The 17,625-nt window shown below is 39.6% G+C and overlaps 2 protein-coding genes across 2 annotated transcripts; one reads left to right on the top strand and one right to left on the bottom strand.

Annotated features, from left to right (window-relative positions):
• Nucleotides 1–4,484: 4,484 nt before the first annotated feature.
• Nucleotides 4,485–9,404, bottom strand: atp5fa1 (ATP synthase F1 subunit alpha). The gene is made up of 11 exons (XM_082139998.1): nt 9,249–9,404; nt 8,489–8,564; nt 8,213–8,382; nt 7,389–7,562; nt 7,106–7,272; nt 6,722–7,022; nt 5,630–5,854; nt 5,445–5,552; nt 5,089–5,233; nt 4,854–5,004; nt 4,485–4,707 (listed from the first exon to the last, which is right to left on the bottom strand). The coding sequence occupies exons 1-11, from the start codon at nt 9,306–9,308 to the stop codon at nt 4,629–4,631; spliced, it is 1,656 nt and encodes a 551-aa protein (XP_081996124.1). The 5' UTR covers nt 9,309–9,404; the 3' UTR covers nt 4,485–4,628.
• Nucleotides 9,405–9,995: 591 nt separating this feature from the next.
• haus1 (HAUS augmin-like complex, subunit 1) lies at nt 9,996–17,620 on the top strand. Its single transcript, XM_082142174.1, has 9 exons — nt 9,996–10,111; nt 10,580–10,754; nt 10,922–11,057; nt 14,527–14,661; nt 15,033–15,156; nt 15,262–15,327; nt 16,132–16,203; nt 16,476–16,523; nt 17,463–17,620. Exons 1-9 carry the CDS (start codon nt 10,091–10,093, stop codon nt 17,526–17,528), a joined length of 843 nt encoding a protein of 280 aa, XP_081998300.1. The 5' UTR covers nt 9,996–10,090; the 3' UTR covers nt 17,529–17,620.
• Nucleotides 17,621–17,625: the final 5 nt, after the last annotated feature.

Raw genomic sequence — 17,625 nt, 5'->3', positions numbered from 1 at the left:
CTAAGACACGAAACGAGCGGTTTGTGTGAGAAAACGAACAGTATTTATATCGTTTTTACCTCTTGAACACAGCCACGTCCAAATGTTCTGATCTGACGTGTGCGCAGACTAGTGCATAGATATATACACACTAGATGTCGCTTTGTCTATGGCAGTTCATTGGAACGAATGTCTTTAAGGCGACATCTAGTGTATATATCTATGCACCAGTCTGCGTACACGTCAGATCAGATCATTTGGACATGGCTGCGTATAAGAGGTAAAAACTATATAAATACTGTTCGTTTTCTCACACAAACCGCTCGTTTCGTGTCTTAGGCCATCAATGTGTACTTACGATGGGGAATTGTTTAATTTGGACGACCGGGAATTGTTTTAATTTGGACTCTGTGCTTGTGTTTTGAGATAATGACCACAGACCTGCATTATATGACTGACAGACAAGAACGGTTTGACCTAAAAATATCAAAATTGAAACTACTGCGGAAAAAAAGACCTACATCTTGGATGCCCTTGAGGTAAGCTAAAACATACCAAAAATTAATTTCAAAGTGAACTATCCCTTTAAATTGAACATTTCAGTAATTGTATTTGTATTTGATGAGAAAAAATTTAACCATCAGGAACTGAAATGGCCAAATAGCTTTTTGGCAATTGGCAATGACATTGTCTAGTTAGTAGCATGTGGCCTAAGGATTGTGGATTAAGAAAAGTAAATTGGATAAATTCAGATATCATGTTGACTTCAAACCAGTTCTTAACTGATTTTACATATGGCAAACCAAATTTACCATAATTTTTATATCTATTGAAATAAAAAAAATCTTTTTGATTGAATGTCTCAGCCAATAAACCCCTGCAAAAAACACTTTTCCAAAGAACTTCCAAAAGGAGGTTTTCAGAGTGAGGCCATAGAAGAACCTTTATTTTATATATATCTTAAAGGTAGGGTAGGCAATTTCAGAGCGTCTCCAAAGCCACGCCTCCTTCAAAACACACGAGCGCACACAGCAGAGTCAGCAATGCGTCACGAGACGACTCTCAAAGCACATAACATTACAAATAATAATGAACGTAAACAACTTACAGAGCTCTAGTTGTACCACCTGACTGCTTCAGATTCATTTCGACGTTGATAATGTTGACATAGAAACGCATAAACCAGAGTCTGAGGACGAGAACAGCTCCTGGTATAACGTCAAGGGCTGTCATCTTGTAATTACGGTTACGACATGGTGTGATGAACGCAGCATAACACCGTGTCCTTACTACACGCGACGTGATAAGATTCCAACTAGACGCGCCGCGACTGTGAGACGCCGCAACGTCAATCAAAAATCACAGCCAATCAGAACAGCGTGTGGGCGGAGTCTCGCAGCTAGTGCACAGCACTTGAGAGTAATCTTGACGGCACTCGCAGGAAAATGGATAAGTAGCTACATAATCAAATTCACAAATATTACACCATTTAAAAAATACATGGGCTACTGAGTTACTAAAACAATCTTTGTCAAATAATACACTTGTTTGTTCACAGTTTTAACGTTCTTGTTTCCATTTGTTTAATTTCAAGATCTGAGGTGAATTATATCCATTGTTGCTTTTACAGCTACAAAGCTGGAGCACTAAATGATATTCAAAGTCACATTACACGCTTTTAACATTAAATAAAGCACATAAACAGTACCTGAGATTATCATTGCCACACTTTGTGTTTGTTGTTCCAGCGCGACATCGCAGAAAAATTGAAATCGTTTCTAAAAAAGAATCGTTGCGACTGCTAAAAAAGTATCTTCTATATATGAGTGTGTGTAATATGAATGTAATCTGGACGTACATTCACCATGCTCTCATTATCATGTGACCTTCCAGCTTCAGTTGCGTGGCTTCAATGCCATTCATAAATCCTCTCCCGTGGCCTCATGGGATAGTAAAGTGACCATCGTATGCACACTTCAGAATCTCGCCAGAAGTAGTACGTCATCTGTGTATTCGGACATACTTCTTTTGTCACATACTGTTTTTCGCTTCCTATATAGTAGGGAAGTATGCGATTTCAGATGCAGCCTGTGGTTGTGTCCAAAGTCGTCGCCTATACCCTTAAATAGTACACAATTTGAGGGAACAGCCATTTGTAGTGGTATCCGAAACCATAGTGGACGTTGAGTGCACTCATTCAATCCCACAATGCACTGCAATAATGAGTGTACAACCGCTGTACGCTCAACGGCTAGAGAATACCCATAATGCATTGTGAGAGTCGCACATCGCATTAATTTGTACGTCTGACCAGAAGATGGCGCTCACATGTGAATCATCCATCCATAACATGCATTAGGTGTCGATAAGAAACCGCTCCTCTCACCGTTTTATGTCAGAGTTTGTTTTAGTTATATTTTTTTCTGCGCCTCGGTGGTTGTGATGTGATTGTGCCATTTTATACATTTTGGACTGCTGCTTTTACTTCTGTACTTCACCCGGAAATAACCTGCGGTGTGCAATGGGGATTCAACTCTTACGACAGGCCTGTGTACGATGACTTAACAACTATGGCCCTAAGTTACACAACTTCTGAGTTTAAAATCTCATCCCCTCCTAATATTTTTGTCCCTACACGTCGATTTAAGATTAACAGTCTAGTTTACATTGGTGTTGATCACAGTAATTTAATATGGGTTCCCTGTGTGGAGACTAAATCACTGTTGTCTCCACCGCAGAGCCTGGCTTGTGCTGCATTATCAAATGTCTGTTCTGTGAATAACAAGGCTCTGTTTTTATCGGATTTTATTTCAGAGAAAACTTGGATTTACTGTTTTTAACTGAATCATGGCGTAAAGAAAATGATGGACTCCTGTTTAACCAGATTACTCATGCTGGTTTTGGGACTTTTAGATCTCCCGAGGTGGCGGCATTATTGTGGTTTACAACCTGCAGTTCAATATGAGCGCTGTGTCTGTTCCTCAGTTTTCATCATTTGAATGCTTGGATTTGAGTATTTCTATTCCTACGGTCTACAAACCACCTAAGAATAAATCACATGCAGTTTTGTCAGAGTTTGCTGACTTTGTCAATGTTGACCCTGAAGTTACATAGAATTCTTACTGTCAGGGACTTCGACAATCATGTGGACCAAAGTGACGCTACGACGGCTAAGGATTTTTATCGCTCCCTGATAAAAATCAGGTAGCGATAAAACCGGACTTTTAATTTCTCGCAAATGGTTACTGGCCTGACTCAATGCAAAGGCCATACTCTGGATTACAAATGACTAATTTGTATCGCAGTTATCATCGGACTGTCTTTAATTTGGAACTATATCATTATTGTGTGCATTTTGGAAGTGGAAATGTATTGATCAGACAGTTTCCACTTTAAGTGATCTGCACTTTACATATTTAGAGGAGCAAGTTTTGCTGCTAATCTAGACTCTTTTGCTTCTCTGAGGTCTTGTAAGGTTACCTTACTACAGGACTTCAGTGTTTTACAGCAAATGCACATTGCCATCACTAGTGTCCTGAAGCACAGTCTCCACCTGGTGGTAAATACATGAAACAAACACTAGTTAGAGCTTTACTTGACTGTCTCTAGTGGCCGAATGTGTAGAACTGACCTAAAATGACATTGAACTGAAGTGACCTCGACAGCTCATAATACAACTAGAACCAGGTTTGAATAGGTTTACAGTTTTTTTTAAATAGTTTTGAAAACTGATTACCATTTAAATTTAACCAGGCAATGCTACCATCAGACAGAAGGGTCCAAGTTTTCAGCTCCCAAGTAAATTCAGAGACATGGGTGACAAACATTGCTATTTGAGGGATTACATTTACATATTTGGCAGACGCTTTTATCCAAAGCAATTTACATTGCATTATCCTATACATTTATATTGGGTATGTGCAATCCCCTGGGATTGAACCCACAACCTTGCGTTGTTAACGCAATGCTCTTACCACTGAGCTACAGGAAAGCTATGGAGGATTAAAGGAGTTGAGTCCTCAACTTTACCTGAACAAGCAATGTGTCCAATTACCTGCTGTCAGCAGGTGTGAAATCATATCACTCAAGTTATCATTTGACAATTAAGGTTGACACATTCTTAATGAACACATTCTAGCATTTAATCTCTTAACAGTAGTAAAATACCATTATACACATGTATACATACACAGGTCCATTAAATCATTTAACAAGACAACTTGATTTCAATAATGTATTTGTAAATGTTGAATTTAACAAGTAAAAATGCTCATGTCTTTTTCATTGTTAGTTCATGTTAACAAATGAACTAACTGAAGTAAATGTAAAATGAAACAGTGTTAAACTACCCTTTGTATTTCTAAATGTAAGGTTAACAAACCAAAAGAAAACTCAGCATAACAGTACAGCTATTAAATACCATAATTTATGCATCTAAAAATGCACTAGAACCACCAAATAAAAACTGATCATTTAAACAAAAATCACAAGCACACAAACAAAGATGGAGTTGGGAACACTTTATTCTCTGTTAGGAGACTTCTGTACATTGAGGATCAAGTGCCACTTGAATTTCTTTAGGGTTTGTATAAATTTAAGCAGGAGCACTATTCAAACATTGACAAAACATTAGCGATACAGGAAACAATCTACTCGAAGCTTGAGAGGAAGGTGAGCACGATCTGCTTGAGTTTTGCGTCAGTGGCCTCTGAGATTTTACCTTCGGTCCTAAAACACAAATATAAGAGTATAAGCACTTTAGACTTTAAGCAAGTTACATTTATAGCAGACATTTGTTTTTTTTAAAGTGATGTCTCAGGAACAAGGTGTTCCACTGACATTACAATGAATACTGAAGTGCTTATGAAACTTACCTGATGGCTGCAAGCATATCCTGGTGCTGGCTGATGATGTGTTGAAGGAAGGTTCTCTCAAATTTGGTGATCTTGCTAGGCTCCATCTTATCCAAGTATCCTCTCACACCAGCATAAATGACAGCCACCTGCTCCTCAATGGCCATTGGACCTTGAGACAAAACAGCATGGGGACATTACAAATAGATAGGGAGAACATGTCCTCCTATGCAGTAGGGGGCAGCAGTGTACTTACAGTACTGGCCCTGCTTGAGCAGCTCTGTGAGCCGCACGCCTCGGTTGAGCAGCTGCTGTGTGGTGGCATCCAGATCAGAACCGAACTGGGCGAAAGCGGCCACCTCACGGTACTGAGCCAACTCCAGCTTCATGGTACCAGCCACCTGGAGAACAAACAGCAGGTGTTTTATAACCCTCTTTTTACACAGAAACTAGGGCAGCACAATATATATATATATAAAAAAAAAAAAATGTTTAAGCAATATATGGTGATCTAGAAGAAATTAAGTTATATTGCAGCCCAATATATCATGCAGCCCTACTAGAAACAAGCTTACAAATATCCATTGGGAGCCAAACTAGGACAGAACAAACCTGCTTCATGGCCTTTGTCTGGGCAGCAGAGCCGACACGGGACACGGACAGACCCACGTTGATAGCGGGACGGATGCCCTTGTAGAACAACTCAGTCTCCAAGAAAATCTGCATGAAGAGATTGAGTAGATCAGCGTGTGTATCAAGCCATTGAGTGTGCAGGATCTGCTTGTGCAATGGCTCACCTGTCCGTCGGTGATGGAGATGACATTGGTGGGAATGTAAGCGGACACGTCTCCGGCCTGTGTCTCGATAACGGGCAGGGCGGTGAGGGATCCACCACCGAAGTTGTCGTTCATCTTGGCCGCTCTCTCCAGCAGACGGGAGTGCAGGTAGAAGACGTCACCGGGGTAAGCCTCACGACCGGGGGGACGGCGCAGCAGCAGGGACATCTGACGGTAAGCAACAGCCTGAAAGAGCAACAAAGCTCACATTTCACAAACTCACAGATACACAAACTCCTGCAATACCATTAAACATACTGCATCATTTGAGATGCACATTTCTAGGGCCTTAAACAGGATGGTTGTCCGATAGTTTACACTTTTATAAAGTAAAAGGTCTTGGTTCACATTCACCTGCCTTTGCTGTGAAATTTCCTGATTTTTATAAAGTAAACTAACTTAATAGTAATATTTCAAGATGAACATTTACTGGACTGAAGAGACTTGATGAAAACAATGGTTTTAGAAAAATTAAAATAGTACTTTTGAGGAACATTTAATCTAATTCATTGTTTTGCATTGCAAAACTACAGAGCTTTCATCATAAAACAAACACTTAGATATCATCTTATGACATTATAGCAGAAAGATGTCACTAAATATCTTCCAATAATAGCGTTATAAAGATCTCGATTTACTTTACTAGCTATCGGAAGATAGTAGATTGTTATTTAAATGGACAGCAACTGTACCAAGTTGCAGGTTTTTGCTCAGTTTGGGCCTCTGAATGAGTGTGAGCTCCATATTCACTATCATACATAAAAGCCTGATGTATATGATACTCAATCACGTATGAAAGCCAGCAGCTCCATCTTTCTGGGTGCATCTTACAAAATAAGTCCTTAAAAGTTTGTCCTGAGAGATAATCTGTCTCATGACATCAAGAAAAAGGGTAGACCAAAAGCATGTTAAAACAACATTCGCATTTTGGTGCTTCTTCACCCTTCAATAAACATCCATGGGTTAATCTAGTGTGGCCTGTACGACACCTTGCATGCACAACTTGACGGTCATGTCTGGGTTTAAAGGAGTAAATGTGTCCCAAGCCGTCACCTGTTTGGAGAGATCATCATAGATGATCAGAGCGTGTTTGCCGTTGTCTCTGAAGTATTCTCCCATGGAGCAGCCGGAGTAAGGAGCCAGGTACTGCAGGGGAGCGGCGTCAGACGCGGTGGCCGACACCACGATGGTGTATTTCATGGCATCAGTGTCTGTCAGCCTCTTCACCAGCTGGGCCACGGTGGATCTCTTCTGACCGATGGCCACGTAGATGCAGTACAGCTTCTTTTTCTCCTCAGTGCCTTCATTGAAGCGCTTCTGGTTGATGATGGTGTCGATGGCAATGGCGGTTTTGCTGGGGTAAAGTTTAATAAAATGCATGATTTGAGCTAAAATGAAGCAAGTCCAAGCAAAAGTCCATCAATCTCCTGCACTTACCCAGTCTGTCTGTCACCGATGATCAGCTCTCTCTGGCCACGGCCAATGGGCACCAGACTGTCCACGGCTTTGATGCCGGTCTGCATGGGCTCTCTCACAGAGATGCGAGGGATGATGCCAGGGGCCTTCAGACCCACACGCCTACGCTCCTTAGAGCCCAAGGGACCCTTGGAGGAGAAACAAAAAGACAGATTGTTCAACTCTAAAGGAACAATTCCAACAACTGGCATCAATAATAAAGAAAGGATCAACAACTATGCACGTAATCAATTGTTGGTCAGACCTTGCCATCAATGGGGTTTCCCAGAGCGTCCACAACGCGGCCGAGCAGCTCCACTCCGACAGGAACGTCCACGATAGCTCCTGTTCTCTTGACAACGTCACCCTCCTTGATGAGCTTGTCGTTACCGAACACCACAACACCAACGTTATCAGGCTCCAAGTTCAGAGACATTCCCTAAGAGGAGAAGCGAAAGTGTCGATGTAAAAGCAGTTAACCAAGAACATTACAGAGACCGGATTACATAACTTAAATATGTTCAAACTAAAACCCAGTTAATTTCGTAGTAAATGTAAGCATTTTGTTCAGTTAAAATAAAACTGAAATATGACAAGTTAAATATTTAAGAATTGATTCTAAAATGTAGGGGGAGAAAGTAGGCACATCTATATTTGACTGCTATGCATATACACACCCGAAAAACATGCATCTCGAACTACAATAATGCACTCAAAGAGCCAATTTGTATGTTCACTGCATTAAAGGGATAGTTCACCTAAAAATAAATTCAGTCATAATTTATTCACTCTCAAGTTGTTCCAAACGTGTATTCATTTATTTCTGCTGAACATAGATGACATTTTGAAGAATGGGTAATAAAAGAGTTTGACCCCATTGAAAAAAAAAACTATGGAAGTCAAGGAGGCTCATCAACAGTTTGGTTACCAAGATTCTTCAAAATATCTTGTTCAGTAGAAACAAATTCAAACAGGTTTGGAACACCACGACTAAATGACCATTCACTTTTGGTTGAACTATCCCTTTAAGAAGCTTGAAACATCTAGAAGCTCATCCACGACCTCATGACCCCGGGCTCGCTCGCTCACCTTCAGACCAGAGGAGAACTCCACCATCTCTTCAGCCTGCACGTTCCTCAGCCCGTACACACGAGCGATACCGTCACCGATGGACAGCACGCGGCCAGTCTCCTGCAGATCCGCACTAGTGTCGGCTCCGAGAATCTTCTCCTCCAGAATGCTGGACACCTCCGCTGTGCCTGAACAACAATGCAGAGTGAATGAATGCAATAACACAAAAGCTTAATAAAACGACAAAAGCCACACCTAAATGTCCCAAGTACAACATGAAGACACATTTAATACCTGTCTTCTGCAGCAATGGCCTGGCAGTGTGCAGGTTCTTCGCTCCAATACATGCAGCAGCAACATTCTTGGAAACCTGCAATTGCAAATATATTGGTTATAATCCTATAATAGCGTTAGTAATAGACACCAGAATCCGAGCATGTTGCCTGTGAGCCCTTGACCTTCATGCGCCATCAACAACCACGTCAATGAACTTAAATCTATTAACAGTGTAATAGCAGAATAACTATAAATACTAATTAAAGGTGTATAACTTTGTATCTGCAAACGTAAGAATGCGTTCAGTGATCGTAAAGCAGCGCAAAGCACTATGACATCACACAAACGTAGGCTACGCCTAAATAAAAGGGTAAACGCAAGTGCAACAACAATGTTTATACATGGATGCACTAAACCATTACGCACTAAAATACTCCAAATTCAGTCATATAGATAAAGCCACTGACAGCTGACCGGTCTCAAACCCAAGCAGCATTTCCTGACCTTCAATTGGGAATGTCATTCATTGGTAACCTCGCAAAACATGCAAACGTAACCATATTTAAGGTAAATATACGTTCAACACACGCAGAATCAGTTCCCTAAAAGTACATTGCTGAAGTTAAAAACGCGAAACAAATAAAGCTTAATCAATCTTAGCATACGTAGGCCCTTCACACTGCAAGATGGCGACGCGCAGACTCACGCCATTAACCAGCGCTGACATTCACCGGCTCGGCGCTGCATAATGGTTAAAACACCACAAAATGAGACTTACGAATCCGGCCCGTCTGGGCAAGGAGCGGGCCAGAGCCGCCGCAACGCGAACGGAGAGCATGGTTATTGATAGGTTGTTTCGCGTGAGCTCGAGCGTGTGTCCTCTTGCAGCGGCCGGCTGATGCGCGAGGAGCTGAGTGAAGGAAATGGAGGTCGCGAGCACAGCTCATATACGAAAGGTCAACAACAGACCCGGATGTAGTTCCTTGAGACGACCCGAGACATTTTTATTCATGTAGATTATAACATATAAAGTCAAGGCTATGTCTATTAAACTGTATTTGTGTTGATTATATAAAAAAAAATGTTTTACATTTGTGCATTTAGTACTCGATTTTATCCAAAGCGAAAGGGGAACAATAGCTCATATTTTTTATGAACGATTTTTTCCCCAAGTAAAACAATCTGCCAAACATCTCTTCTTTTAGAAAGATATACTTCTAAACAGGCAAATTATTTATGTAATTTAATTTAAAACTAGAAAAGGAAAATTGCAATTACATTTTTTAATTCGTTGTATGACAAATTATATCTATGCTGTAGATTTATCTGTATGTTTTGAGAAAACAAATTACAAAATGATATTTACAAAATCACGCTGAACTTATTTTTTAGGGATATGAAAATGTAAACGTTTTGAACATTTCAATACGATCTTCCCAATTGGGCAGTGCTGCAGCGTCCTAGAATCTCATTGGTCGGTTTTTCATTCGTGCAGCCAATGAGAAATGCGCATTGAGACCCCGGAACAAGAATAACAAATCCAGTGGCGGGAGCTTTACGTGTTGGGTTCGGAAGTTTGTAACTGAATCTGATTAGATGCGATACTAAATTAGTGAAAATATGTGCGAGAAAAGCAAAATCGTGAGTTAATGTCTTTGTAGAATTCACTAGAATGAGATACACTAAACTAATAAAATGCACATATTTAAATACGATGTAATTCGCTTTATTAAATGCGTAAATGTTCGCCGCTGTTCAGTTGTTCCTTGTAGTGTTTATCTGTACTGAATACACATATCTTTTTATATTAGATTTGTTCACTATGGTTTTAATACATAAGTGTTTGATATGGTCTTATACTGCACGTCCTTGTGTGTGGTCGATAAAAACAAAACAAAAATGAAAACAAAAATTTTGGCAATGCAATACCATGGTATCCTTTTAAATACAATGTAAAAACCATGGTCAATTTATATAAAGTAATTTAGAATCATGTTATATATCAAAGTACCATAGTGTTATTACCAAGCTATGGCAATTAATGTTGATTCTCGATTCTCAAAGCTTTTGCATGTACCATTTACATTTGCATATACCATGTAATTGCAGGTGTCCCAGTGGCTCAGGAAGGTGTTCGGACAGCAGCCGGTGCCGGAGTTTGAGGTGAACACACGCACAGTGGAGATTCTGTACGAGTTGGCGGAGAGCAGTGAGATGAGATGCAGAGAGGTTGAGCTTCTCATCGAGGACCACAAGCAGAAAACAGAAGAGTACTGCAGTGATGGTGAGACGCTAGGATAGTCACTTTGGAGAACACAGCCTGCCAAGTGCATACATGTTCTGTAAATGTACATTTTAGTCTGTGGAATAAATGAATCATCATTTTGGAGACTTGTTTTCATGTTGAGCTGGGGCTTCCTGGTCCATGACTTTCATTGTGGTCTATGGCAGGAGCCCATCTGCAGGAAGTGCTTCTCCAGGGAGTGGGACTTCAGTCTGGAGGACTTTCCAAACCCACAGTGGACCTGCTGTCGGTGCTGGAGGGCACCGCTGAAGTGCTTAAACTCAGAGACACGTCACTTGGAAGGTAAAAAAAAACAGGTTACATCATAAATGCATCATATACATCTTTATACATAATTTAGACATGTTCCTGGGGCATTACTATTAAAAAACCTCAAACATAAACAATCAGAGAAAATCAACTGGTTAAAAATCATGTTGTTCTAGAACCTACCTGAACCTAATCTTAAAGTGCCCCTGTTATGCTTTTTCAAATATTACCTTTCATGCATTGTGTAATTAGCCTGGCTCCACCCTCCTACGTACTTCCGCTCAATTTTAATATTCCTTCAGTACTCCGTCTGGGTTAGCGGTATATTCGTGGGTTTTCTCTGGCCAAATTTTTACTGATCCAATCAGCGAACAGAGGGAGTGACTGAGAACGATGACGTTGATGTCGTGCGCTAGTTTGAGTTGTAGGGTTACATCACGACCAAACGTTAGCAATTGCTTACGGCAGATCCAATAGTTTTAAACTTCAACAGAGTACCCGCCTTCAAGGAAGTTAACACTTGTCAATGGAGAGTGGCCAGACTCGCTGTACAAATGTACGAAATGTACGAGAGTCTGGTAGGACCAGGCTATTGTGTAATACGGCTGTTTGTGAATGTAAAAGGCTTTTAGGTATTAGATTAGATTAGATTAGATTCAACTTTATTGTCATTACACAAGTACAGGTACAAGGCAACGAAATGCAGTTTAGGTCTAACCAGAAGTGCAATAGCAGCAAGTGCAGGATATACAGTGGTTCCATAGTGCAGAACATGGATATGTACTGAATAAATATAGAGTTGAATACTATTATAAACAAAAATTTACAGATAGATTTGTCCTATGAATATAATATACAGATAACTATTACTGTGAACAGAATTTACAGCTAGATATGTACTGAATATAATATACAGATGGCTATTACTATAAACAGAATTTTTACAGATAGATATGTACTGAATATAATATACAGATGACTGTTACTATAAACAGAATTTTACAGATAGATATGTACTATGAATATATATACAGATGGCTGTTACTATAAACAGAACGTGAGCATAATATACAGATGGCTATTACTATAAACAGAATTTTACAGATAGATATGTACTATGAATATATATACAGATGGCTGTTACTATAAACAGAACGTGAGCATAATATACAGATGGCTATTACTATAAACAGAATTTTACAAATAGATATATGTATAAGTTAGGCTAAAATGAGCAGTATAACAATGGATTTAAAGTAGTGCAAATAAAGTTTGGACAGAAGCTATCCGAGTGAAAGTGCAGTGGAAGTAATTGCATATTACAGTTAAAGTACGGTATTGCAAATGTATATGTAAACAGTCGGTACTGTAAATAAACAGTCGGCAGTGCAAATTGAGCATATTCCAGTCAAGGTAGTAGTGCAAGATGCAGATGTAAACAGTTGTTACTATAATAACAGTCAGCAGTGCAAATGAACATTATAGTATTGCAAATAACAAAATGGAGGCAGGTGTGAGGAGGGAGAGGAGAGTCAATCAGTATATGAGGGGAGTGGGATCAATGAGGGTTAGAGTTTAATAAAGAGACAGCTCTGGGGAAAAAACTGTTCTTTAGTCTGCTGGTCCTGGTCCGGAGGCACCTGAAACGCCTGCCGGAGGGCAGGAGAGAAAACAGTCTGTGGGCTGGGTGAGAGGAGTCCTTAAGGATGCTGCGAGCTCGATGCAGACAGCGTTTCCTCTGGATGTGCTCGATGGCAGGTAGTGGAGTCCCAGTGATGCGCTGGGCGGTTTTCACCACCCGCTGCAGTGCCTTGCGCTCTGCAACAGAACAGCTCCCATACCACACTGTAGCACAGTTGGTCAGGATGCTTTCTATTGCACAGCGATAGAAGTTCACCAGGATAGTGGAGGAAAGCTGATTCTTCCTCAGTGTTCTCAGGAAGAAAAGGCGCTGGTGAGCCTTCTTGACCAGGCTGGAGGTGTTGGTTGTCCAGGTCATGTCCGCCGAGATGTGGGTCCCCAGGAACTTGAAACTGGAGACACGCTCAACAGCCATTCCATTGATGTGGATGGTGTCGTGTGTGCCTCTTGACACTTTCCTGAAGTCCACGATGAGCTCCTTCGTTTTGGTGGTGTTGAGGAGCTGGTTATTTTCAGTGCACCATGTGGCCAGGTGCTTGATCTCCTCCCTATAGGCAGTCTCATCGTTGTTGCTGATGAGACCAATCACCGTAGTGTCGTCCGCAAACTTGACGATGGAATTAGATCCGTACACAGGCTTGCAGTCGGAGGTGAAGAGGGAGTAGAGAAACGGGCTTAGCACACAGCCCTGTGGTACACCAGTGTTGAGTGTGATGGACGTGGAGCAGTTGGAGCCTGATCGAACATTCTGGGGTCTGTTGGTCAAAAAGTCCAAAATCCAGTTGCACATGGAGGTGTTGATGCCCAGGTCTCCAAGTTTGGCTATTAACTTAGTTGGGATGACAGTGTTGAATGCTGAGCTGAAGTCAACAAACAGCATGCGTGCATAAGTGTTCTTATTGTCCAGATGTGTGAGCACAGAGTGCAGTGCCATGGAAACTGCATCCTCTGTGCTCCTATTGCTACGGTAGGCAAACTGGTGTGAGTCCAATGTTAAACATCAAAGTGCAAAACAAGTCAAGTTATTGTCTCCTAAAAGAAAGAATAGATTCTGAACTGCTGAAACGAGTCATCAGCAATTCAGTCTCAATTTCTGTTACATAACCTACTTAACAATGCAACAAATTTGCATAATGCCAGCCTATGGTCTTCATTGGCTGCCCGTGAACAACGTCTACTTTGACCCTCAAACACTGTAGTTGTAGCTGAGACTGGAATTGTTTGTCTTGTGTTGTCTATGTAGAGAAGATGCTGTTTTAATCCACTTTGATGCACTTCAAAAGATGAGGACTCACGCTGGAATTTATATGGAAAAAAACGACACCATCGTTACTGTTCGTATCACTGTGTATCAAGTGCTGAGGAAGAGCCTGAGCTGAAATTCAGATGTGGTAATAGGCGTTTCGGTTTAAGCAGTAGACCAATCACAACAGACTGGGCCGTCTGACCAATCAGAGCAGAGTAGACCAATCACAACAGACTGGGCCGTCTGACCAATCAGAGCAGAGTAGACCAATCACAACAGACTGGGCCGTCTGACCAATCAGAGCAGAGTAGACCAATCACAACAGACTGGGCCGTCTGACCAATCAGAGCAAAGTAGACCAATCACAACAGACTGGGCAGAGTAGACCAATCACAACAGACTGGGCCATCTGACCAATCAGAGCAGAGTAGACCAATCACAACAGACCTATACAAAATTGGGAACCTTTAAAATGACATAATAGAGGCACTTTCACCTGAAATCTGATTGTTACAAACTTGGCATAATTATATTAAGCCACGTCCCTATATGCATAATAACTGATTTAAACTATGTCTGTATTTTGTGGTTGATTTCACACTCTTGGGTCTCCAGCTTCATGCCAGCAATCAATAAACTGACCAATGACGTGCTGGAGGCGGAGAAAACGGACCGGAAGCTTCAGCGGGAACTTTCTGCTGTTAGGAAGAAAATGACAGCCTCGGTTGTCATTCGGAAAAAACATCAGGAGTAAGAAAACACGAGAGATAATCAATGCATTTTACTTAGCTATTCTTTGTTTGTTAATTGTGCAAAATTGTATTGATTTTGTTTGAAAGGTTTTTACTGCTACTGTATTCAGCCTTCCTAAGTCCTCTTACTGATCATAATAAGAACAACTGCACAAATGTATCTAAAACAGGGACTTTTGATCTTTTAGATCGGACCCCCAAATATGATCATCCTCATGTGAGGGACCCCCATCCTAAAATTTAAGAGCCATCTATCATTTGTAAAATAAATTCTCTATTCTTTCCATGGACCCCCGTCACATGCATCTGTAATTAATGTTGGAAACCCCTGATCTACAACTGACGTCTGTGTGTAAAACTGTTTTCCAGTGATATGATGAAGATCACACACGTACAGCAGGTGGAAGCAGCGACAGCGGAGGAGAGGCTTCTTAACATGGACTTCATGAAGAATAAATCCAGAGATCTCACTTGCAGGAATAAGATTGCACAGGTTTGTGTCACCTTTTTTATTTAAAACTGTATCCGGGCATCACTTCATACGGTTTAATGTCTGTCATGCAGCCTTATTCAGACAGGATCTGTGTGTTTGTGACAGGAAAAGCTGGACTCGCGGCAGATGGAAGATTCTATTACCCATCAGGCCATCCTGCAGTTATCAGAGGTAAACTACAGATGACGGATCAACAAAGATCTTTTAATAACATGTAATTCTGATGTGATGTGAATGCAGATTTAGTAAAAAGGCCCTTTTAAGAAGTCTTGATTTAGTTTTTGGTCTCTGCTACAATTAGTTTTCATGCATGAATGTAAAAAAAAAAAACCACATTATTTTTCACATATTTGATGTTGTTTCAGCTTCTCTCTTCCCAGTCTGCCAGTAACGCTCTGGGCTGTTTTCCCGAACAACTGTGTAGCTCGCTGCTTAACTACTATAGTATAATGCATCCATGATGAAATCAACAATCTAGTCTGTTTCCCGAAACCGTATTGTGGCAAATTTGTCGTTCAACCACGTTGGTTAATGATGTCACGCAGGTGGTGGAGTAACAACTTCTTTTAATGAATCTGTTTCAGATCTAATTAATGCTCGATGTTTTGCTGTTTATTACGGACATGCATGTCATCTGAGGACTCAGTTATTTTGCTTTATTTCCAGATTCAATCATAGGCTCGTTCTTGCATACTAGAGCTCGTACGCACATGTGAACAACACTTTAAAACAACACTTTAAATCTCTTGACAATCTAAAAGATGTAAATGAAATTTGTACGTGTTCTAAATAAAAGATCCAGATTGTAGTAAATATCAGCTTGCTTATTTGGCTCAAGATAAGGATTTATTGAGTCCACATGTCAGCTTTTTCAGGCTCAAACAGCAACATTATACACTAAAGAACATGAACATCCACTGAAACAAAACTGCATCTTACAAGATGGTATAAAAGTTGTATTTTTTCTATACTTAGAAAATCGCTTCGCTGAAAGAAGAAACACTACCTTTGAAGAAGAAACTCGAGCCGTATAGTGATTTGAGCCCTGTAAGTATATTTATATCAAGATATTCCTTATTGAACATGGGAACCATCATGGCAGTGAGTTTTGCATGAACAAGCACCAAGTGGTTTTTGTTGTTTAATGTGTGGGTTAGTTGATGCATATAATTTTTTTGTCATGCACGGTATATAGGACAAATTTTAATGAAGTAATCACGTCCACATCCATATAAATCATTTCTAATTGTTTTAAAATTCTAATCATTTGATCCTTTATCCATTTTCTCAGTTTTCATTACTGTCGTACTTTTTTTCAGAGTCCAGCTCTTGCACGGGTGAAAATCGAGGAAGCTAAACGAGAGCTGGTAATTTTTCATTCACAATTTTATTTATTTATATTATCTATATACTGGTCAAAGGTTTGGAAACATTACTGCTTTACATTTTTTTTGAAAGAAGTCTCTTCTGCCCATCAAACCTGCATTTATTTGATCAAAAATACAGAAAAAAACTGTAATATTGTGAAATTACAATATTGCATTATTACAATTTAAAATGGTTTTCTATTTTAATATACTTTAAAATGTAATTTATTCCTGTGATCAAAGCTGTATTTTCAGCATCATTACTCCAGTCTTCAGTGTCACATGATCCTTCAGAAATCATTCTAATATGCGGATTTATTATCAATGTTGGAAACAGTTTTGCTGTTTAATATTTGTTTTTATAACCTGTGATACTTTTTTTCTGGATTCTTTGATGAATAAAACATTAAAGAAAGAACAGCATTTATTTAAAATAAAAATCTTTTGTAACAATATACACTTTCGATCAAAAGTTTGGGGTTAGTCCATTTTTTTCTTTTTCTTCTTTTTTTTTTGTTGAAGAAATTAATACTTTTATTCAGTAAGAATGTGTTAAATCGATAAAGAGTCAGTAAATATTTACATTGTTAAAAAAGAGTTCTATTTTGAATAAATGCTGTTCTTTTGAACTTTTTATTCATCAATGAATCCTGAAAAAAAGTATAACAGGTTATAAAAACAAATATTAAGCAGCAAAACTGTTTCCAACATTGATAATAAATCATCATATTTAAATGATAAGGATCATGTGACACTGAAGACTTGAGTTATGATGCTGAAAATTTTGCTTTTATCACAGTTTGGCACTAGTAATAGTAATGTTTCCAAACTTTTGACCGGAGAATTTTATATATATATATATATATATATATAACATTTATTTGTTAATTATTTTTGTGGCAGAAATGGTAATTTGAGTAACATTATTTTTATCCAAAGGCTGCCTTGGATGCCCAGCTGGAGCAGAAAGTGGACTTCATGAACACTTTATCTATAAAGCTATAACGTATCTAATAAAACATTAAAACGTGTTAATAAATGTAATAAACTTGACCTCCAACTTGTGGTATTTGTAATAAACGCAATTCCTCTCCGAATCTCA

This window comes from Leuciscus leuciscus, assembly GCF_965113295.1.
Source record: "Leuciscus leuciscus genome assembly, chromosome: 16".
Lineage (NCBI taxonomy): Eukaryota > Metazoa > Chordata > Actinopteri > Cypriniformes > Leuciscidae > Leuciscus > Leuciscus leuciscus.
Note: the sequence above shows the minus strand (reverse complement) of the source record. Positions and strands in the feature narration are given on the sequence as shown.